The 22,775-nt window shown below is 45.7% G+C and overlaps 1 protein-coding gene across 6 annotated transcripts in view; it reads left to right on the top strand.

Moving 5' to 3' along the window:
- Positions 1-22,422, top strand: part of TLN2 (talin 2) — a 450,537-nt gene extending 428,115 nt beyond the window's left edge. For all 6 annotated transcript variants that reach the window (XM_079912034.1, XM_079912031.1, XM_079912032.1 and 3 more), the window contains 7 exons: positions 1,307-1,412; positions 2,292-2,416; positions 13,514-13,639; positions 15,985-16,047; positions 16,139-16,321; positions 19,161-19,286; positions 20,827-22,422. In XM_079912034.1, the coding sequence (XP_079768160.1) occupies positions 1,307-1,412; positions 2,292-2,416; positions 13,514-13,639; positions 15,985-16,047; positions 16,139-16,321; positions 19,161-19,286; positions 20,827-20,955 (858 nt within the window). In that variant the 3' untranslated portion in view covers positions 20,956-22,422. The remainder of the gene's footprint in view (positions 1-1,306; positions 1,413-2,291; positions 2,417-13,513; positions 13,640-15,984; positions 16,048-16,138; positions 16,322-19,160; positions 19,287-20,826) is intronic.
- The last annotated feature ends 353 nt before the right edge of the window (positions 22,423-22,775 follow it).

Genomic DNA, 22,775 nt, shown 5'->3' with positions numbered 1-22,775 from the left:
AGCAATTGTACTCCAATAAAGATGTAAAAAAAAAAGTATAACCCCATTAACTCCCCCAACCCCAGATTTTTTTTTACCAAGCTTCTTTTAAAGTTCTCTTACAGTTTTGGGGTCCAAAAGATATCTTTTCCACACTCGTAAGAAGGAGTACGATACCTGGTCAGGTGAAAAGGGTATGGGATACCAAGAAGGGAATTAACATTTAATGAATGCCTACTGTGTTCCAGGCATTGTGCAAGATACTTCTCATGGGTTATTCCATTTGATGTTTATGCCACTCCTGAGGAGTAGGCATTATCCCAGTTTTACAGATGAGTAAACAGGTTCTGAGAGGTTCAGTAATCTGCCCATTGTTCACAAACCAGGAGCAGATGAAGCTAGGTTTGAAACACAGGTTTGTCCAATACCAAAGCCCAGGCTTTGTCTGCTGCTCAGAATTGTCCATAGAGAGACAGCAGTGGTGCTTTCCTCCTGAATGTCTTAGCATTTCTAAATCTCAAGATGACCCCTCTGAAGCATGGGTAGGAGATGCAGGAAAGAATATTGAAAGAAGAATTTCAAGATTAGGGAGGAACAAGGTGGTGTAAGTCAGATGTAAATCCATGGTGGAAGATGGTAGGGAGCTCTCATCCATTTCATAATTCCATTCTTGAATGAATTTGAGAAGAAATCAGCTGAGGATGTCCTTTAAATTGGATTAGGGGTAGATTTTTAGTATCTTTTTTAACACCAGCAAGAAACAAACTTAAAACCCCTTTAAACTAGGTTTAAAAGAAGGAAAGTCCACAGGACTTCTCCCAGGAGAGCTTGCAGTCAAAACCCTGGAAATGGATTGTCCTTTCAGGAACAGCCCTTCTCAGAGAGGTTTTTGTCTCCAAGACCCCACCTGAGTCACACTTTTCTTCTGACCCCATATTTGCTTTGTCACAAACACCAGCTGACCTGCAGCCTTGGACATTCATGTTCACTCAGAGCATTCTTACATTTTGGGTAATTTCTGTGTGCGTATGTTTGTTTTAGGTACAAACAAAAGGACAAATAAGAACTTCATCTCCCTTGTGATCTTAGGGAAGTATGTCAGAATAGATCTTAGGAAAACTCCTGGTGCCCAGCTTTTCATTTCTCACATGAGGAAACTGAAGGCCAGTGCGTCTTATGTGTTTTCCCCTAAATTTCTAAAGTCACTTGGTGACAGAGTTGCAACTTCAAACCAGGATGTCTAGCTCTGCGTACACCAGCAAGAGTGGGCTTCCTGTCACAATGGCTACCGCCTTCCTTATGCGTTTGGCTTGTTCTTCACCCATAGATTCTTCAGAAACCAACCCCAGAACTCAAGCACCAGCTGGCTGCTTTCTCCAAGCGCGTGGCCGGTGCCGTGACCGAGCTCATCCAGGCAGCGGAGGCCATGAAAGGTAAGCTGGATTCTCTTGTGTCGTCCTGTGGGGCAGTCCTAGACAGCAAAGTGAGCAGAGAGGATGGGCAGCCTACACAGGCCCTCTCTTGGCAAATGAAGTCAAAAGGAACACAGTGAGGAACTTTTTTTAAGAAGCAAATGGGAGTAGAGTTAGACTTAAAAAGTTACTATTCTCCTGAAACAAATCTTTTCTCCAGCCTTTGTATTACGTCCTTTAACTTAAATGTCATGATCCATCTAGAACCGCTCACTTCTCTTTTAAGGGTCTTGCCATCCATTTTTAACTGCATTTTCCTTCATCAGAATATTTACTCTCACTTAAATAATACACTTGATGTTTAGAAACGGTGCTATCTGGGTAGTATATTGTTTGCACACCCCTTCGTGGTTATGAAGAAGCAATCAACTCACCCGGGAGGGGTTTTCTTACCAGTTTCCCTTTGTTTGCATTTGAGGGGAATGGCTGTTCCTCCTGAGTTCCCAGGAGAAAAGAATGACAAATCTCTGTGCTCAGCATAGTCTCAAGTCTCCTGAGGATGCTTACTTGCATTCATGAACTCTAAGTTACAAGTCAGAGTAAAACTCAAGCAGGCCTTGGTCAATGAGATCTCGATTTTTGAAACTATCATTGATGACTGATCCTGTGGTAGGGCTGTCTATACAACTGATTGAGAAAATCAGGGTCAGACAGGCACTCCCCACCCCGACCCCTGCACCCAGCTGATGTTAGTGACAGCTGGAGAAAAGATCCCTTAGGACAACACAGCTAGTCAGCTTATGGAGCATGCCTGCATGCAAATCGTGATATCATTTGTAATTAAGTCACTGCCCTGAGGTCTGCAGCTACCAAGAATGACCCTCTTTGGACTGCTTTTAGGAACAGAGTGGGTGGATCCAGAAGACCCAACCGTCATTGCAGAAACAGAATTACTGGGGGCTGCAGCATCCATTGAGGCTGCTGCTAAGAAGTTAGAGCAGCTGAAGCCAAGAGCAAAACCAAAAGTGAGTGTCCACGTGTGGCTGCTTGTCTGATGTCAGTAGGTCTCCCGGTAGATGGCTGTGAAATGGAGCCAGATGGGCTGCAGGGAGCTCATCTCCTTCCCTGGGGTTGGACTAGCAAGCTGCAAACCTGTTCTACCTGCCCAGCACCTTTTTACAGGGTATGGAAAAAAACCCAAGGGTGGGTCTTTCAGGTTAACCATCCCAAGAAATACCTTTGGGTATCGAGAGGAAGAATCCCGGCCTTTAAAATCTTGACTTCGTTCCACTGTTACATAAAGCAGGTGTTGGATGTTTTCTATAGAAAGTCCCCGTTGCTGAATGTGAGATTGTCACCCTCTAATTTTCTGGTTTCCATAATGCTTTTCACCAGAAATAGCAATGCTGGGTCTCTCCTTTTCTTAAAATCAATAGAGAGTAGTGTGAACCTCAAAAGTGGACCCGGTAACAGATTTTTTCAGTATATGCTGGAGACTGTGGTTGGCTGGTGTGTTTTCTCCATCTATGTTTGTCATCTAGATAAATGTTGAGAACTTAGTTACTAAGATCATAAGTATGTGTTAAGAGAAAGTCATTTAAAAGAAAGAGATACTTTACGTAAGGACAGTAGAGAGGACAATTATTACAAAAAAGAATGGTGCCCTGGTGCTGTCCAGGGGGCAAAGCCCAACCCTGTAAAGAAGCCACAGTCCCCCTGCCCCCATGGCTGTCTTCAGTGGGAAGATGGTAGAACCAGAGGAGGCCTCTTTATCTTTCTATTCAAGCAAGTCCCTACTGGTTCCTGTAACCCCACCTCCCTTCCAAGGATCCAGATACCTTAGGAATTAAAACCTGGCTCTTCTCTTCAAAAACAAAAAAGTTGGATCTCCCAGTTCAGGTGCCTAAAATTCTACCTTTTTAAAAAAAAAAAACAAAAACTTAAGAATGGAGTTTGAGTACTGGAATATACCAAAGCACTCAAAAGCAGTTCCCGGGCTGATGCTGTATGTAAAATAGACTTGGACATATAGTGAATCTCTTAGACTTGCGGACATTCTCAAAACCATGGAATTCTTAGAGCCAGTCTCCTAATTGTCACTCTAGATTTAATAAAGGCATTTTTAGAATTTCTCATCAAGATGTAATTTAAGATTTTTGGCCTCTGGGTTTTGAGTTTGCTAGGGTCCTCTTTACTGGCCTTACCTGAGGGTCTTAGGTGGTCTAAGTTTGTCCAAGTTTTTCTCATCAAACTTCAGAGCTAAGTGTAGGTGTAAGGGCAACTCCATTTTCTGGACTTGGCTTTATTTCTGCTTTATAAAAATAAGTTAATCGTGAGTAGAAAATGTACTTTCAGCTAAGAAGCAGCAGCCATTGACTGAGATTTAGAGACCTTAAACTTAATTCGTTTTTCCTTTTCCTTATCTGATTCACCACATACTTTCCTCTCTCGGGGAAGCTTCTGTCTGCTGGTTCTGGAGCCATGTCAGTTGATGCTCTTTCTCCTGGAGAAGTAGCTTGGCGCTAATTCACGTTGACCCTTCACCATACCCTAAGAGCTGCAGTCCCAATCCCTTTCCCATTGTCTTTTGCAGGGCCCTTCTGAGCTCTTGCACTTGTGAATGAAGGAGACAGGTGGGGGATGGACAAGAATGATGGTGGGATTGGAGTGATGGGAGGGTCTATGTTTTAAAATTTTGTAAGACAATGTTTTAAAAATAACAGCACTTAAAAAGTTTGTGATGACTGCCACACTGGGCCAGTGGGCGTTCCCTACACTGCCCTAGGATCATCTAGCCTTTCTGTTTATAGTGTGGTGTGGATTTTTACAGAAAGCCAAGGTCACAGTTGACATAACTGTTTATTTGAGTCCCTTCCTTGGAGGTACCTACTCTAGGTCACTCCCATCTTCCTATTAGGAAGGGTACTTGGTTCTTCTAGAGTCTTTAGAATGATCTCTGAAGTCTTACTCTACCCAGTGACCAGAGGCTCCCACCACATGGATTACGTTATCCATAAAACTGTTTTGAAGAAATCATCAACCTAAACCACAGTTTTTGTGCCTGTCTGGGAGTGCCATTTGCTCTGTAGTAATACCGACGTGAAAAAAAATATCTTTCTTGACTTCAAGAAGGAATTTTTCCCCGGTTTAAAAAAAGAAAAAAATCCCAATCTAACATCAAAAGTCAACCAGTCTTTTGAGATTAACCAGTTCTTCCCATCCCCTTCCAAAACTAAACTCAATCAAATTAATCACAAATCCTCAGGATTCTGTAAGCAAGCAATTGCTGTTTCACCTCTACCCCTGTAACTCACATACAAACCTGCAGGCACCCCACTATCGGGTGAATATGCTTTGCTTCCATATCTGGGAAGCATTTGCACTGCTTTGAGGGAGTTTGGGAGATGGGCAATGTTTTTGTTTAAATTGTTTTGCTCACCACATTCTCAGGTTGCCTATTTTAATAATAGAGTGGTCTGGGGTTTATTGAAGATGGTTCCTGGTATATTCCCACCTCAGGCCCTTAAAACATAACCACCTCTTTTTGCCTGGAATCGCCCAGACACAAATAACAGATTGGCATCGCTGAGTCCACTGTTTGCTTGGGAAGATGGTGTAAAGGCAAAATGAGAATGTCGGTGAGCCCTGGTGCATGTGCCTATGATACTAATGATGGCGCCGTTTCCACACCTGCAGACACACTGTGCTCCACAGACAGGTAAAAGAGGTGCCCCAATGGCGTCCCCACCAACTCCCTCCCCGCCCCCACCCCCCCCACCCCCCCCCCCCCGCGGCTGCAGCCTGCCATGCTGTGCCCATTCTCAGCTCAGTCAGACCTGGATGCCTTTCTGCAGGCCTCTGTGTGATATGTTTGATATATTAGGTTGTTATTTAATCCAACTATATATCAAACATATTCCTACAGTGTCTTGCCCTGTCTCCGGGGGTTCCTAATATAGCTTAGAAGGCAACAGGAAAGAATATGTTAGAATCACAAGTAGATTTAGAAGATGGAGTGCTCATTACATTTCATTAGGTTATATCCCATTTCTTCTTGTAGCACTTAAAGCCTGTATCCGTACTGCTAGATTCTTTTGTTTATTTTAGAAACAAATCGTAATTATTGATGTTTCATAAGAGCTTGAGATATTATGTATAGTTTAGTTTTGTGCAGTGATGAGTCCTTAAAGGATGTGCTCGGTGGGGAAAAAGAAAACCCATGTTTGTGATACGGGGTCAGGATTATAACCTCCAAACACATCTGCATTTATATTTCATTTTAGTTCAGTTTTATCCTGATCTTCAGTTTAGAAATTAGTCATTTTCATGATCAATCTTTCAGCAAAAATTCAAGCACGAATCAACTATGTAATGTTCCTTTACACCCAGAGTAACAAAATGTATGAACCAGACCAGCCAAACCAAATGTATGGATGGTGAGTCACTGGGCTTCATATAAACTTTGGAGGATGAAGTATATCTAATAAAGATAACACAGTGTGGATTATACTCTGTCTGTTGAGTTTCCTGTTATAGGTTAACTTGTCAGTAGAGGTTGATAATATTTAGAATATGCCGACAATCAGAAAGTAATTCCACAGCCTAATTGGGGGCAACAGGAAGTTCAGGATTATGAAACATTTTTTTCTGGCATGTAACAAACTTCTTTAGTTGACTTTGACCTCCTCCTCCTGGAAGAGCCTGTGAAGTATGTGTGAGTTCATTCTGTTCTCTCTCAACAAAATACTTAGAGCACTGCTTTCTGAAAAGAGAACTATTGTGCTAATGGCTCCGATGTGGGGAGCAAAGAGGACGTGCTCTAGTAAAGGACACTCCTGAATATGCAAACAGTACCCCATGCAGGTAGTGAGCCAGTGGTGTGAACAGGCAGGTCAGGAAAGCTTCCCCTGTTTGGGGTCTAGGAGCCATCTCCACGCTGCTGCTCGCAGGGACTGCCTAGTGACAAGTCAGAGCAGCAGGGGAGGGGAAAATACAGTGTTGGAGTCCCAGCCTCCAGAGTTAGGAAGTGGAACCTGTCCTTGGGATCCTTCTCCACTGAGGAGACAGCAGTGGCTGTGCACCAGCAGGAACTCTTTCAGACGGTTTTCAAGATGCTGCCACAATCAGTGCTACCTTCACGCAACTAGAGAGCATTGTTTTAAGTCCAGTTAAAGTTGTTTGACCAAAATGACAAATTGTCATGGAAAAGCAACAGCAAGGTCTTCTGAACAACGAAAAGCACAGTTTAAAAGAACCTGAACTTTGAAGCCTGTACATTAAAATTGATGTATCTTTGTTTCGTACATCTTGCTGTTGACCAGCATGCTCTACTGATTATTGGGTGAAGGGGGAAAGACTACCAGATGTTCAGGGAGAAGGAGGATACAGCATTTTTTCTGTAGCCAGAGCGTGACATTGAGCTCTTGTGCCACTGGCTGTTTTCAGGCCAGGAGACGCGAGGTCGGGGGAGGAGTGAAGGTGAGTGGGGCGTTCAGCCAGTGCGTGTTCCCACGTGACTCCCCGCCAGGTAAAGTAGTGGGTCTCCCAGAGCCTTCTCAGACACACACACAATTCATGTCACGTGAGTTTACAGTGTGGCAAATTTACCTGATTAAATCTTTGAAAGAATTCTGTCATCTGTTCTTCATCCAGGCTTCCTAGATAGACATTCAGGTGCCTTCATATTTATTTTTTTGAGAGTATTACACATCTTTAAGATTTTTCTATCAAACCGAAATAGCAATTAATAGATTCTGATCAAGGAGGAATGGATAGATATATATCTGTAGAATAAACCTGGAATGACATAAAGGAAAAAAAACAGAAATAGCAGTTAAAAGATTATCCCAGTGGTATTACTGTTCATTAAAAAATAAAGTGGTGGCGAGTGTGGGAAAACTTCCCCCAAGATACTAACCGAGCATGCTCACACCTTGTCCCTCAGACGCTGCAGGAACATGCATTACTCCACGTCTGGATGCAGAGGCTGGTCCCTCCCCAGGTTGCTGGCATTACCATTTGGCAGTGCTTTCTCTCTGTCACCTGCTTTGTCCATTGACAGTTCCCCCAGAGTTTCCCCTGGGACCAGGCCAACCCAGGGGGAGCCAAGGCCAGCTGAACAGCTCTGGTCTCTTGGCAGTTCCAGTGGTTCTGAGAAGTTTCCCTTTTATTAGGACTAGTAAACGTGGTGGTCCTAAAGACAGCCCACCCATGGGTCCTCTGGAAGAGAACCTGACCAGGTTCGCAGACCGTTCAGGTCTTTGGGTACAGGCTAAGGTCTCCCCCCATGCACCGCTCAACTCAGTATCAGCAGCAAACTGGTAGCGGCCAAACTGGCTACAAAGGAGAAACAGAGCTGCCTGTTCCACTCAGGCTTCCACCTGGCAGGAAAATGCTTCACTTGTGTTGTGGGAGTTCTCAGTGTTGGCCTCCATTTTTTTCCCTCAAGGACATTTAAATTATATGCAAATGTTCACACTTAAAAAAAATTATACCCAAAGAATTTTTTTTTAAATTTGTGATGTGATAAGACCTTGTTTTTAATAGTAAGCATCCTACAAGGCTTTCAGTAACACAGGAAAAAGCATGATTCCTAACTGGAAAGACGGTGCCGTGAGTTGTAATCTGGTTTTTGTAGCCAGTTGTGAGAGAAACGACCATTGTGCTTATCAGTTCTCAGCAAGGCGGTCCCTCAAAGGAGATTTTCAAGGAGGGAGGTAGAAATCAGGGCAGTGACCCTTTGGCCATCTCCTATGGGTGCCTTTGACTCCTTCACTGTCAGGTCCATCAGGGGAAGGGGCCACAGGGATGTAATTCACAAAGAAAAAGGCCAGAAAGAGGACCACAGATGGAAGTGTTCTTCCTCTGCTAGACGCATGCCCAAGGACCTGTCTGGGAGGATGGGCCTGGTGGAGGCTGGGAAAGATACTGCAGGAAGGAGGCCAAAAGAGTGGAAGCAAAAGAAAAAGGAGTCTGTGCTAATTTTAGTCCATGCATTCTTTAAAAGGGTTTCACCTGAAACCGTAACATGTCAGAGCTAAAGGACCAGGAGGGTTGAGTTTGCTCTTGAAATTACAAACAGAAAATGTTTGTTTGATACCTGGAGAAGAGCAGCAAATTCCCCAAAATCACGTGGCCAAAAGCGCAGAGCAGAGACTGAAACCCAGTTGTCTGTCTCCTGGTTGGGTGTCAAGGGAGTAGCTAGAAGCAGTAGCGGCACTTGACACTTTATCTTTGATTTGTGTTTTTTATTTATATTGTAGGTTGTAGTCAGAAATGGCAGCTAGAATCTTTGTTAGAATTATGAGCGGAAAACAGGGTTCAGGCAGAGAAACAGACTAAAAGTCTGAACAACAGTTTTTGAAACCACAAAAAATATATGTAGTAATAGAAAGAAAAATGAAATTAATTCTAACAGTTATTGAGCATTTACTATGAGTCAGTTATGCTCTGTGTATATTAATAATTTATTTATAACAGCCCTATCGGCTATGTAGGAGGGAAGGTAGTTTCAGGAAAGGAATGAATTGACACAAACATTATGTTCTCAGAATGTTACCAAGTCCAGGCTCGTACTGCTTGCCACACAACAGGCCAGTAAATTGAGAGATGAGGTGTTGGGGTGGGGAATAACGACTTTATTTGGAAAGACAGCAGACTGAGAAGATGATGGACTCATGTCCCAAAGAACCATCTTCCCTGAGTTAGGATTCAGCCTCCTTTAATACTAAAAGGGGAGGGGGTGTGGTTGGCTGCTGCAAACTTCTTGGTTCCAGGATCCTTTGTTCTTGCAGCTGTCCCAGTAGGTCTGGTCACAATGTTCCTATAAACCTCCAACCAGACACATGTTATTCTCTGTCCTGCAACTTTTTATCTCTATATGAATGGAAAAGTGTTATACCTTTAAAGGTCAGAGCCTTGACAATGGGCTAGCTTGTAAATTTCACGCTACAGGCAACATTCTTATAGCAAAAGCAGTAGAATACAGAGGTTAAAGTAAAAGAAACAGATCCAATATGGAGTCAGATTTGTTCCTATTACAAGAATCCCTGAAAGGCCAAAAGACAAAATAAAAATGAGGAAAGGCCTCCCCTTTTCTGTCCCCCTTTCCACCCTCCTTCCCCCTCTCTATCAGCACAACAGGAGTCTCAAATGCTCTCCCAAGAGTGGGAAGCAGGCAGCCAGGGAGTCAGCCCAAAGTGTGGCCTTTCCCAAGAGGGATCTCGCCAGACCTCTAACTTTTTAAAAGAGGAGCTCTGGAGAAGGTCACCAAACAAGAAAAATACCAGCAAAGGGGTGCTTAGACTTTTCTCAAAGCTACCGAAAAGACAAGGCTAGAGTCTGCTAGACAGTCCTGGAAGGACAATTGCTGAGAGCTACAAGTGACCTGGCCAATGGTCTTTTCTAGTGGAGGGGACCAGGGAAAGAGCATTGTACAGGGGATGAGAAGATGGATTCAGCTCTCAGAGGCTGCGGCTGACACCTTCATTAAGCAGGGAAGACTGTTAGTTTGCACATCTGTGACATTATTTTGTTAAGAGAGCCTCTTAGTAAAATGCTGCTGTGTTTTGCATCTGTATATGCATGAGTCAGTGTCAGAGACTATGAGTGCCAGTTGAGGGATACAGATAGAGCATACAATTAACAACCCACAGCATTCCACAGGGCAGGAGCCAGTGCTTTGATGTGTGTGTCCAATCGTCCCCAGGAATCAGGAATGGAAAGTTACTGATGGGGACACTTATTCCATGCATCTCCCCTTCTCTTACTATGTAAATTGTTCTCTGGCTGAACTCCGGTACTCAGAGACTCATCTTAAATGGATACATTCTCTCAACAAAGCTTTATCACATGGGCTTTCCTACCTAACGTTGTGCTCCAGAGATGTAAGTTGGATGAAACACAGTCCATGCCCTGGAGGAGATTGCAGGCTGGTAGGATTCAGCTGACTGGTGTGTCCGTTCTCCTGAGCCCAGACCAGCACTCCCCGCATGGTAGCCCATACCACCTGCATCTTCCACCAGATCCTCGGTGATCTGAGCAAGGAAGGGCTGTCCATTTAGCAGCCCATTGAGGGAAAGCATTTCCTTACATCCAGACGCCATGGACTCCAGATTCTTCCCCAGGGTCCCCTTGCAGCAGCTCCAACTTACTGTTCTTCTTCTCAATCTCCCAGCTACAGTGGGGTTTGTTCTATTAACAATTCCTGCATTTTAATTGTGATCCTTTTATTCAGGGAAGTCCTTCAAAGCCCAAGCCAATTCCATTTCTCTCCTTTTTTGCGCCGTGGTTAAGCACATGTCCTCCCTTCTCTCACTGCCCTCACACCCCTCTCCCAGATTCCATTCTGTACGCTGGTGGGAGCTGAAGCCAATGGGAATTTGGACTTGGGTGCCGTGGCTTTTCACCAAGTCTCCTTGGCTTGGGGAGATCCCATTTTCTCAGGCTAGAAGTTGTATGGTATGAGGAAACATCCGCATTATGTCTCATTTCAGCAGGAGAGACAGAGTGGGCATTTAGTCTTAATGGTAAACCTGGCCCACAGAAAGGTACCAATCCTGCAGGTAGAAGGCAGATCTCATCATGGAACTCTGCCCAACTGCAGCATCTAAATGTTTGCCCTCCATCACAGTCGGCTTTATTAATCCTTTTTCTTGGGAAACTCTCTCATACTTTTTAATCAGAGGAAATGTCTCTCAGAGATAAGGCTTCCTGCCACGTCCATTTTAAAGTCTAGAGATCTTATGGAAAGAAAAAGAAAAATTCATCAAAGGGCATTACAGCACTTGCCATTGCAGGAAAAATCTGTGGCTGTCAGAAATATTTCCAAGTTGAGTATGTATTTCGAACATGTGTTTAAAAAAAAAACAACCAGCCAGGGCAGCGAAAGATATGGGAGAGCCCTTTTCAATCAGTTCTAATGAGATATTCTTTCAGATCTATCCATGCTTAGAGTTAGCACTTAGTTTTGGGGAAATTCCATTTTTGTGCATTTTAAAATTGGGGAAATCAGAAACCTGCTGTGAAGTGGACTCATCCTTGGAACCCATAGCATAGCTGAGGCCCCCTGCACCTGCAGCAAGGGGCTGGAAGACATTGGGAGCCACCACGGGCCTCCATTTCCTCATCTGCAAAATGGGGAGGAGCTCCCTTTGGACTCAGAAACTCTGTGATTTCCCCAGTGCCTTAATCTGTTATATGCTTGACTTTCTTTTGCAGAACGAATTTCCAGAAAAGCTCTTAATTCAAGGTCATTGAATATACCTATCACAGCCCAATGCCATTTCTTGTGGCTTATGTATAACAGTTCCTTTTATGCCAGAGTGTCTTAAAATGAGTCGTTTTATGTTTCAGTGAACAAATTTTGTATTTCACCGCTGTCACAAGCTTCCCCGCCCCATCATGAGGAATCCAAAATTAATCTATTGGAACGGAATCCATATCTGTCCTAAATGCTCCTAGAGCAAGACTTTGTCAGAAATAGGAAAGAGATACTGCTTCTGTCTCAGAACATCTCAAATGCTGCTGTCATTCTTCAGTTCCACTAGATGTGCTCGGAAATGTTTTTCTGATAACATGGGTTATAAAAACAAAAGTAGGAATGGCCACATCTTGAACCAGGAGAGATGCCATAAAGAATAGGGAACTGGAAAAGCATTGTATCTGTGTATCCATCCCATCTGATGGTTCATATGGGCCCATTAGTGAGCCGACTTAGAGCCTCCAGCATGAAGTCGCTCCTCACTGATGCCCAACTTGGTGGCCTCATCTAGGAAGAACATATCATGATGGAGGCAGAGAAGTTTAGGTTTAGATCTGGTCTAGATTCTTCACGCTGCCACATGATCTTGGCCCAATACTCCACCTCCCTAAGCCTGCATGTTCCCATTATAAATATAAGGATAAAGATAACTACTATATACGATTTTTACTCTCTTTTTTGGTGAGGATTAAACAAGTTAATGCACGTGGAAGTGCCTAACAAAATACCTGCACATAGTAGGCGCTCTTAAAAACGTATCGCTGTTGTACAACATTGGGAATGTACTTAATGCCGCTGAATCGTATACTTAAAATTGGTTCAAAGGGTAAATTTTGTGTTATATATATTTTACCGACACACACAAACAAAAGTATTGCTGTACCTGACCATCATCTCTTAATGCCTGAAAGGTACCAGCCACATCTTCAGCATTCTGTGACCGAAGGGGCACTTAACCATACTGGCTTAGATTCACAGAGCAATATTGCTGGCGGGGACCTTGGCGGTCATCTAGTCTGACTACCCTGTATTGTGATGCTCCGTCCCACCCAGCCTGGGACCAGGGTCTTTACACTTGCCCACCTTCCCAAAAGTTGTTTTTTTTGTTGATGTTGATTCTTTCCAACATCCCAGGCGTTTGGCAGCAGGGGGCCTGGTGATGGTGTATTTAGAGCAGAGCCCTAACGGCCTGATAGTACCTGTGCGGTGGGGGGGGCGGGGGGGAGCCAGTGTTCTTCCCCAGGTGGAGCCGTGCCTCGGGTTTCCAAGGGGTAAGCTCCACCTTGATGTCGCGTTGCCCCAATTTCTTCTCCACCACTGGTGATCTCTGGTTGGCGTGTGACTCTCTGCTCAGCCACAGAAATGCAAATTCTGTTTTACTTTTGTTTTCACCCAAGAGCAATAAGGTTTTTCGCAGCTAATAGCCATCTTTTGTTTTCTCAACCCACTTTTCTGAGCCTTGAGTTGTGGGATAGTGTGCCACCACCCACTCTTTGGATCTCAGTTATTGATTATTTTGATTTGGGTTATTGATGCTAATGGAACCCTTCGAATGCATTTTATTCCCAGTGAATTGATGTGTTTTTAAAGATTCTGGTGTGGAAAGTCTGTCTTTGAATTTCCTGATTTGAACTTTGTAAGGAACCTCAATGCTGGCGGTTTTTATCTTTTAGAGAAGGGTGGGGGGAGGCAGCAGATGGAGAGGCATCCAGCCAGCTTCAGCCTTTCTACCCTGGGTGTGGTTTGTCGATAAAAATCCACGCACGGAGGAAGAGCCAGGTGACCAAGAAGTAAGTCATTTAGCAGAAAGCGCCCTTTGGGGATATGAATTGCATGTGATGCTGTTTTCTTTTGGTTATAGCAAGCGGATGAGACCCTGGATTTTGAAGAACAGATCTTGGAAGCTGCTAAATCCATTGCTGCTGCCACAAGTGCCCTGGTCAAATCGGCCTCGGCAGCCCAGAGGGAGCTGGTGGCCCAAGGAAAGGTGTGTAAACCCCACTGGCCAAGTGGTGGAAAGTTCACACAGCAAGAGCCTCTGAATACTAAGAAAAAGGCGATACCGCTTGTGTCCTGACCAAGGAAGCCATGCCGCCCCTTCCCTCCCTGACTCGCCTGGCTTTGCCCATATCATTGGATACTCTGTTTGCTTCAGCCTGGCAGACAGAATGAAGGGTTTAGCTTCCAGGCCTGTCATCTGCTTCTTGTTAAGGAGAGCTTCCACTCCAGGCAGCCATCAGGGCCTGAACAAGACATTTATTTTCCCCGCCGTACATTAGGCTATTGAAAGCCGTAAACTCATATTTTCCTGGTGGATGGCTAGATAAGCACCGTAGTCAGGGGCTTTATAATACCACGTCCAACTCCAGTGATGCCCTTCCTTTCCTTAGGACTGTTGAGCTGAATGCCGTCCAACTCTGCAGTTAGCATTTTCCTTAGCCCTTTGGACAAAAGGCCGGTCTGGTTTTAAAGCTGAGAGTTCTTCGACCTGCTTCATCTCCAGTCACCGATTCCATCTGCATTAGCCTGAAAGCCTAGTTCGTTTTCAGTGATCCAAAGGATTAATAGTACATTAGACTAATCCTGGATGTGAAAGGCCTTCCAATTTAAAATACTCCTTGTGTCCTATTATTCCCTTACAAAATGGAACCACCACATCCAAGTTACATCTTGCAGAGAAGCCTCTCAGTCATAGAGGCACCACGGAAATCCTGCCAGCTTTGGGAAATTTGGTCACTGTAACTGTCAGTCACTTGTATTTGATGTTAAAAGGCCTTTGCTCTCAGTGTACAGATGACGGATGTGATTGTGTCTTCTTGGTTGTTTTTGTTTTTATCATTTTTTTAATATATTTTATTTATTTATTTATTTATTTTGTTGTGCTGGGTCTTAGTTGCATTGGCAGGCTCCTTAGTTGCAGCACATGGGCTCCTTAGTTGTGGCATGTGAACTTTTAGTTGCGGCATGCATGTGGGATCTAGTTCCCTGACCAGGGATCAAACTGGGCCTCCTGCATTGTGATCGCGGAGCCTTAACCACTGCGCCACCAAGGAAGTCCCGTTGACCTAAGAACTTGTAATACAGACAGTTATGCGCAGCCGGTGGCCTTCCGTCTTCCTCCATGAAGTCTCTTGTGAGCTTAGCTGTGCCTTAATCCAACCTACGTCCACTGGTTCCTCTTTCTAAACCATTGTGTATCCAATATTGATGTATGTACATCTCCCCAACCAGCATGAATCTGTCCCTTTATGCTTCTCACTTATCCCCTGTAGATCTAGAAGAGTGCTGACCTCAGTCACCTAGGACTTGTTGACTAGTCGATACGTAAAGACCAAAAATGGATCATTGAGAAGAACATCCTACCTAAAACTTTTGGTTTATTTGCACATGGATTAAAGAGCCATCTACGTGCTGGACACATTGCTAGATACTAGAGAATCGAACTTGACTATGGCCCAGCCCCTGTCCTCCAAGGAACTTATGCGTTCAAGCATTTAAAAAGTTGGTAACGGAGGTGCAGCTGGACCTGGGGAACTATAGATGATATGCAGGACGTTGGGACCTTACCTGACCTTCAGCATGCCCCGATGTGCTGACAGATCCCCACTTTCATATGCAAATTTAGATACTCATCTCTTACCTGTCCAGGCACCTCCCACATGTGTAAAGGTGTTTCCTCCTGTAGCTCCCTCTACATCTGGTCAGAAAATGTTTCACTGTTGCAACAATTCCTAAACAGAAGCGGGGAACATCTTACTTCCAGCTTCTTACTTCTCTCCCCACCCCTGAAAAAAATAGTCTGTATTTCCTTAAGGCGAGGATCTGTGCTCAATTGTACGGAGAGAGACTCACCCCCTTTTTTAACATCATCTGCCAGAAAGTCACAGCGTGGCTTCCAGGGTCAGGAATCAGGAGAGATTTAAGCTTCCCTCACCTCTTGAATGAAGAGACCTCAGGGGCTCCCATGTTGGAGATGGAGAAAGGTCAGCAGAGGAAATAGGCGTGTCAAGATAGCCCCATCCATCGTTCCTGAGCCATTTTCCCAGAAACGCGGTACCTGGCAGTGAAATGGAGGTCCTTGAGAGCGTTTCCGGTCGCCTCCTTGTGGCCCAGGTGGAAACCGGTCAGGACAGGCAGTCTTGGAGCTGCTGGCGTCCTGCATGGGAAAGGGTGCTGCATTCTCCTGCCGGTGCTGTTGGCAAGAGTCCCAGGGAGGTGCTGCATGTCTGATGAGATGCTTTTCTCTCCAAATCCAGGGCAAGGTAGGGTTTGGGGGCTGCAGGTACCCTGTGCCTTCCCGCTCTCATTGCTGCTTTTCATACTCCACTCTAGGTGGGCTCCATCCCCGCCAACGCCGCAGATGACGGACAATGGTCACAGGGCCTGATTTCTGCCGTGAGTTGCCCCCTCCTCCTTCCCCGTTGGCTTTTTGGATCCCCTGCAGGAGGTTTCGGCCTCAAGTCACTTCTCTGTTGACTGTCCCCAGGCCCGGATGGTGGCAGCTGCGACCAGCAGTCTCTGCGAGGCGGCTAATGCCTCTGTGCAGGGGCACGCCAGTGAGGAGAAGCTCATCTCATCCGCCAAGCAGGTTGCCGCGTCCACGGCTCAGCTGCTTGTGGCCTGCAAGGTGAAGGCTGATCAGGATTCGGAGGCCATGAGGCGGCTACAGGTAATGGTCACTGATGCTGGTGGGAAAACACTCCTGTTGGAGCGGGTAAGTGTTGCCAAAGGCGGCGGTCTCGCTTCCTTGGCATGACCCACCAGGCCTTCCATCAGCCAGCTCTGTCCCACGTTTCTCATTTCCTGCCACGTGCAGCCATGCATCCTACCCCTTCAACGCCACCAAACTGACGTGCTCCACGCGTGCCTCCTGGTCTCATGCCTTGGGGTCCTCCCCGCACCAGCCCAACCTTGGTGAGCTCCTACTCATCCATCATGACTCATCTCCAAAGTCACCTCTTCTGGGAAGCCGTCCTTGAATCCCAGACCTTGGGCAGTCAGTCCCTCTTCTGCCCTGCCATAGCCTTTGGACAGACCAGTCTTGCAGTTCCTGTCACCCAGTACCACCACATTTATCTTTAGTCCGCCTTTGACAAGGCTGTGAGCTTCTTAGGTGCAGGTACCAGATCTTTATCTTTGTGTCTCTCACTCCTAAGATGGTACCTGTTTCAGTGGAGGCTCTCATTCAGTGTTTGCTTAAGGAGGGAGCAAAAGGACTGAGGAATTTATATGAGATTCTGCTAAGGTTTCCCAGAGCCCAGAGAACACACTTATGAAGGTGTCACTTGAGTTCTGCCCAGTGGATCTAAGTTTTCCTGATTGTGTATTTTAAGCACAGTGAAAGAAATGTTGGAATGAAAAAGATCACATAGCTTCACCATCTTCACATGTCCAGTGCTATTTTTTTCTCTTCCTGTTTTTATCTTACACAAAATACTTTTGTCTAGTTGTCATCCTAACAGAGACATTCTGCATTTTTTTCACTTCACGTTTTATCATACTTTTTTTTTCCTTGAAGAAAAGTCTTCCTAATGGCCCCGTGCAAAGCTAAGTGGTTCATGCTTCATAGGTCTCATTTTTAATGATTGCATGATATTATATCAACTGATTATGCCAGAATTTCTCTATACGTTGGACATATTTGTTTCCAATTTTCTAGATGTTTGTTACTATAATAAATGTAATGCAGATTGTTTATGTTGCTAAAAATGTTTATGTAAGATCATAAATGGCAGTAATATTTGAACAATCCCACTGAAACTCGGGACTCTCGTCGTATTTCCTAAGTTGTAAAGTGCATGGCCGTTGTTCGGTCTTCCTGTGTGTGTCTCTCTCTGACCCACCTCCCTCACCTTCATTTTCCTCCTGGCATAAACCCAGGGGAAAACGGGGAGCTGCGTGTTTGTGAATGTGCGATTCATGGGTTTGGGGGACACCCCTTTGGAAAACATCCTGAGTTAAGAGAGACGTGGGTTCAAGAGCTGCCTCTACTATGTACAAAGTGCATAATCTTATACAAGTCATTCAAAACCTTTCAGGCCTTAGTTGCCACGTCTGTAAAATGAGGATAGAGATGCCTGCACTGGCTCTTATGAGGGTCAGAAATGTGAAGGTGCTTTTGTAAGTCCTAAGGATTTACACAGATACAACCCAGCATCACCCTTATTATCATCATTACTGATTTATGTAGGTGCTGCAATGTTGTGTGAATCCCTTACAATGACCCAGAGGTTCTCTGGGGGTACACAGGCCTATGTTCAAATCGCAGCTCTATAACTTACCAGGGGCAGGATCTTAGATTAGTTATTCAACCTCACTTTCTACGTAGAAAAGTGGGCTAATGATTTCTGACCTCATAAAACTGTTTTGAGAGTAAGCATATGATGAGAATAAGCATATGATGTCAAGTGCTCATGGGCCTCCCCTCCCCTTCTTGCGTGAGCCCTCGTGGTCCCCCTTGGCCGCTTTAGATCACCAACCAGATGAGCCAGTTAACTTTGAATGAGAAAACTCTCAACTTCCTGATGGCTCACCCCCAAGACCAAGTCCTTGACTCTCAGGGGGCTGGGCAAGGACTATGGGAGATTTAACGAAGCCGTGACCACCGTGAAAAGGAAATTCCAGACCTCAGGTGGCAGAGGTCAAGTCCCCTGGGCCATGCTTTTTGAGCATTAAGAGTAAACCAGTGGGGGCTGTAGCCCTTGCTGAAGATCTAGGCTGCACGTGGACAAGCTCTTCTGCAGTGTGTCTGGCACTCGCCCCATCCTTGACCGTGCGGCATGAAGCCAGCTGTGACTCTGAAAGCACATCCGTAAAGGCCCTAGTTACTGTGGGGCTCCCATTCCTTCTGTGCAGGGGTAGGTTGTGCTTTCATAGCCCTTAATTCCCTCTGAAAGCGTTCAGTGAGCCCCCAGCCCTGGGCAGCCACTGTGCCCGGTGCCGGGGATGCAGAGATTGAAATCACAGCCCCTGCCTTCAAGTTGTTCACTGTCCAGGAGGAAGAGAGGCAACCAGAAGTGTGGTGAGGGCTGCAAAGAAGCCAGCAGGGAGCTTTCCAGGAGCACTTGGGAGGGTGTGGGGAAGGCTAAGACGGACAGAAAAAGTGATCTCTGAGCCAAGTCCTCAAGTATGCCTCAGTGGGATGGGGCAAGGGGAGGTGGCTTTCTAACCAAGGGTGCAGCCCCTGAGCAAGTTTCTGTTAACACACATATCAGAGTGCTATAATCGTGTATTCACATAATTGTAATTCCCCTGAGAAGTGCGTGTTCCCTGGGAGCCAGGAAATGTGTCTCATTAACCTGCGAATGAGCTAAGGTTAGGTAGGTGCCAGTGTTGGTAGAATCAATGGATGGATGGACAAATGGATACTACCTAGAGAGAAATTCTGTGTTACATACAATCGGATGTTAAATCAATTCATAGTCTCATGAACTGTGCCTCCACGTCTGTCTTGCTGAATCCAAATGGCTGTTTCCAATGATACAATGTGTGTTTTGTCCCCTCTCCAGGCAGCAGGAAATGCTGTGAAAAGAGCCTCAGACAATCTTGTGCGTGCAGCCCAGAAGGCAGCATTTGGCAAAGCCGATGACGATGATGTTGTAGTGAAAACAAAGTTTGTAGGGGGCATTGCTCAGGTGTGTGATTAAATCCAGACAGCGTTTACTCCCCAGATGAGCACTGTGTGAAAACAGAGACCCAAAATAACAGTGGCTTAAACAAGATGGAAGTCTATTTCTCCCTGGTGAGACAGGCTTGGGTGTAAGCAGTCTAGGGATGGTGTGGCGGCTTCTTTGTGACTGAGACCCAGACTCCAGCTGCCTACCGCTCCACCGTCCCTGAGATGTTGCCTTGGCAACATCTTGGTCTAAGATGGCTTGATAACCACCTCCGTTTTCCAGCCAGCATGAAGACGGAAGGTTAGGGCGGGCATGACTCTGAAGTCGTCTGCATCACTTGCTCTCACACGCCATGGGTCAGAGCTTCATCACATGGCCAGCCTAGCTGCAAAGGAGGCAGGGAAATGGAGTATTCTTTTCTGAGTAGCAGTGTACCTACCTAAAAATCAGGGATTCTGTTACAGAAAAGGGAGAGAAGAGAATTGGAGGACGGCAATATTATCATTTAAATAAAATGATGCATTTGGAGCTGCTACTCACTCCAGATTTTTGGCCCTAGAGAAAGAATGAACGATGACCCTCTCCCAGAAGTTTTACAAGTGTGGATGAGAATCTGACTTACGCAGGCCTGCATTCTTGTGCATGAGAGTGGGGTGGAAAGGTCAGGAAACCACGCTTGCATTTTGGGATGTGTTAATGTAAATCCTTTATATGAGATTGGTTTTCCACCAGGAGCACTGAAGCCCCGTGGCTGAACTTACTCATTCCCATGCCTTCCTTAGCTCTTCCTGAACCACTCCCTGTGTTTGGAAATACCCAGGATGCATTTTTACCAGAATCTGCTTCTTGATACACTAGTTCCATGAGAAGTTCCATGAAGAAGGGTCTCTGATCAAACAGTTCTGGGAATCACTGACTTCTGTACTCCCTCCTCAGATATCACGATGCTCGTTAGTCTAGCAAGGCTCTGAAAAGACCTTTGCTTTTCAGAAATCTATTTGACTTCCTTGAGCACAGACTTCCCCTTTCCCCTTTATACCAATTAACTAATATTCCTCAGATCACACCTTAGAAGCATGAAATAAATATATGAAAGCCATCTAGTAGTTAAGGACTCCAGCTTTAGCTTCGAGAATACCTGGGCCGGGTCCTGCTCCACCAGATGGGTCCCTTCAGGAAAGCGGACCCACATCTCTGAGATTCAGCTTTCTCATTGGAAAAATGGGACATTCAATAGGCCATACTTCACAGTGTTGCCATGAAGATGATGGGACATTCCGTGTAAAGTGCTTACACCAGAGCCTGCTGCATCATAGGGACACAGTATATATTTGCTGTTAAATCAGTGACCGGAAGTCAGCTTACTGTCTTGGATCATTGGTCTCAAAACCCGAACTGTGGCACGGAGGCTGGTCTCCAGAGCTAAGAATACTTAGTCCCGGGACATGGCTGTGTCCCACTGTAGCAGAGGCTGTGGGAGCTCATGAGGCAAGCAGTGGAGGGGAGGGCAGTTTCCTAAAAAGTTTCAGATCCATCCAGCTTGTTGCTTTGCTTCTAGATCATCGCCGCCCAGGAGGAAATGCTGAAGAAAGAGCGAGAACTGGAAGAAGCAAGGAAAAAACTAGCCCAGATCCGCCAACAGCAGTATAAATTCCTACCCACCGAGCTGAGGGAGGACGAAGGCTAAGGCCAGAACCAAGAGGGCGCACCCAAGGGGCCGGCCGCGCGAGAACTGGATGGACAGCGGTCCTGAGGGGCCGGGCACCGCCCTGGAACTGCCCCCCCTCCCCCTGGGGTGAGCCGGGAGCCCTGAGCTCTCCTGCGCGCTCCCCTGTCCTGTCGGGCACCAGCTGCATGATGGTGATGTCACGCGGTACAGTGTGTTCCACCCACAGCTCCTCTGCCATCTCCCCCAACCCCGCCTCACTGTATCTCAGGAGAGAGGGGCGCGGGTTCACGGACTGGTACCAAAAAGGAGGAGTCAGTATTACATCGTCCTCAGACACTCGCGCTTCTGTTGGTCCTTCTCTGGGCCTGCTGTGAAATCTGAATAGGAAAGAAAAAAAAAAAGGAAAACCAAACAGCTCGGGGGAAATCCTTGATGCCATAGCTACTCAAAGATACTCTTCTCCCTCTCAGGAGAAGATGGACGTTGGAGTTGGACATGGTTAATAAAGGCCAGAAACATAAACCAGTGTGGACTCCAGGAGGGCAACTCGGGTCCTCCTGCTGTGTCTCAAGCACTGGCTCGCCCAGAGGGTGAAGAATTCCTGCCCCTGTTTGCACGCTCTCTTGCCTCAGTGTGTAAGCTCCTTGTACAATCTAGACCCAACTTGTATTCTGTGACCCAGAAAATCGAATGATTTTTTTTTTTCCCTCCATAATCCAAAGGGGCAGAGGTATGGGGGACTGGCAGGGCTCAGTGAGCAGGGGCTGTAATAAAATGTGTGGGCTCCTTACTCTGTAGAGGCTGTTTGAGTTCATACAAATTCATCCCCACAAACCCAGGTCCCCCAGGTGACAGTCAGTACAACAGCCCGCCTTAGGCATTCGAAGTGGGGATTCAGCTCCAATAAAGCAAGTCCTTGGTGACTTCGTCTTTAGGTTCCGCGTCAGCTTCTCTGCTCTCAAAATGATCACAATTCAAGATCCTGTTAAAAAACCTGTCATCCATCCTCCAACCCGTGATGGATGTTTTCTCTCTGTCCTAATTGTCTCAAAATCTAGATGCATTTTAACATCATTACAAACCTTTAACAAGATAGTTTTGCTCATTAGCCCATCTTAAAGGTGAAGGCATATCGTATGTTCAGAGTCTGTCTTCTGTAGGCTACGGTTGGAGAATTACAGTTCGAGAGTTTCCCCCCTCCTCTCCTTTCTCTTTTCGGAGCCCTCTCCTTAGAAGGGCAGTTTAAGATGTTGAATTTAACTTTAATCTGAACCTTTCCCCAAGACAGCACGTGAAGGATGAATGGCTTGTCGGATAGATCCTAACGCCAGGTAGCAATTGTCTTTGAAAAACAATTCATCGGGGGAAGACAATGGTGACAGAGGTACATGGTTTTTTAAAGCTGCTAACTGTTGAAGAACTGCACTTCTCCGCAGCAATGTGCTATCACATCTCGTATTTCATTCACAGTATAGTTTGAATATTCCACCCACAGGGAAAGTTGATGCTTTGGTCCACAAAAAGTATCACCTGTAGACCTTGCCCCACGGTCCTGCTTTAACAGACTGTGGCCCGTGCCGTGGTTTTAAAATATAATTAAACTTTGGACAGCTTCTCATATTTATAAGAGACTTGTAAGTGTTCCACATAGTAGAATTTTTTCCCAGACAAGTTGGAAGTTACAGGAAATACAGTGTAAATGAGAAGCAGGTGGAGAGAGTATGTAGAGAGTTGGGGATGATGGCATCGACTCAAGAGGAGAGAGCTGGCGGGGCCCTAGCACCTAATGGGAGAAACTAACACACTCTTGACTCGCCCTCTTCCACTGTAGCTAGTAC

The sequence above is a fragment of the Stenella coeruleoalba genome, assembly GCF_951394435.1.
Source record: "Stenella coeruleoalba genome assembly, chromosome: 2".
NCBI classification, from domain to species: Eukaryota; Metazoa; Chordata; class Mammalia; order Artiodactyla; family Delphinidae; genus Stenella; species Stenella coeruleoalba.
The sequence above is the reverse complement of the archived record's forward strand: the minus strand, read 5'-3'. Positions and strand labels throughout refer to the sequence as shown.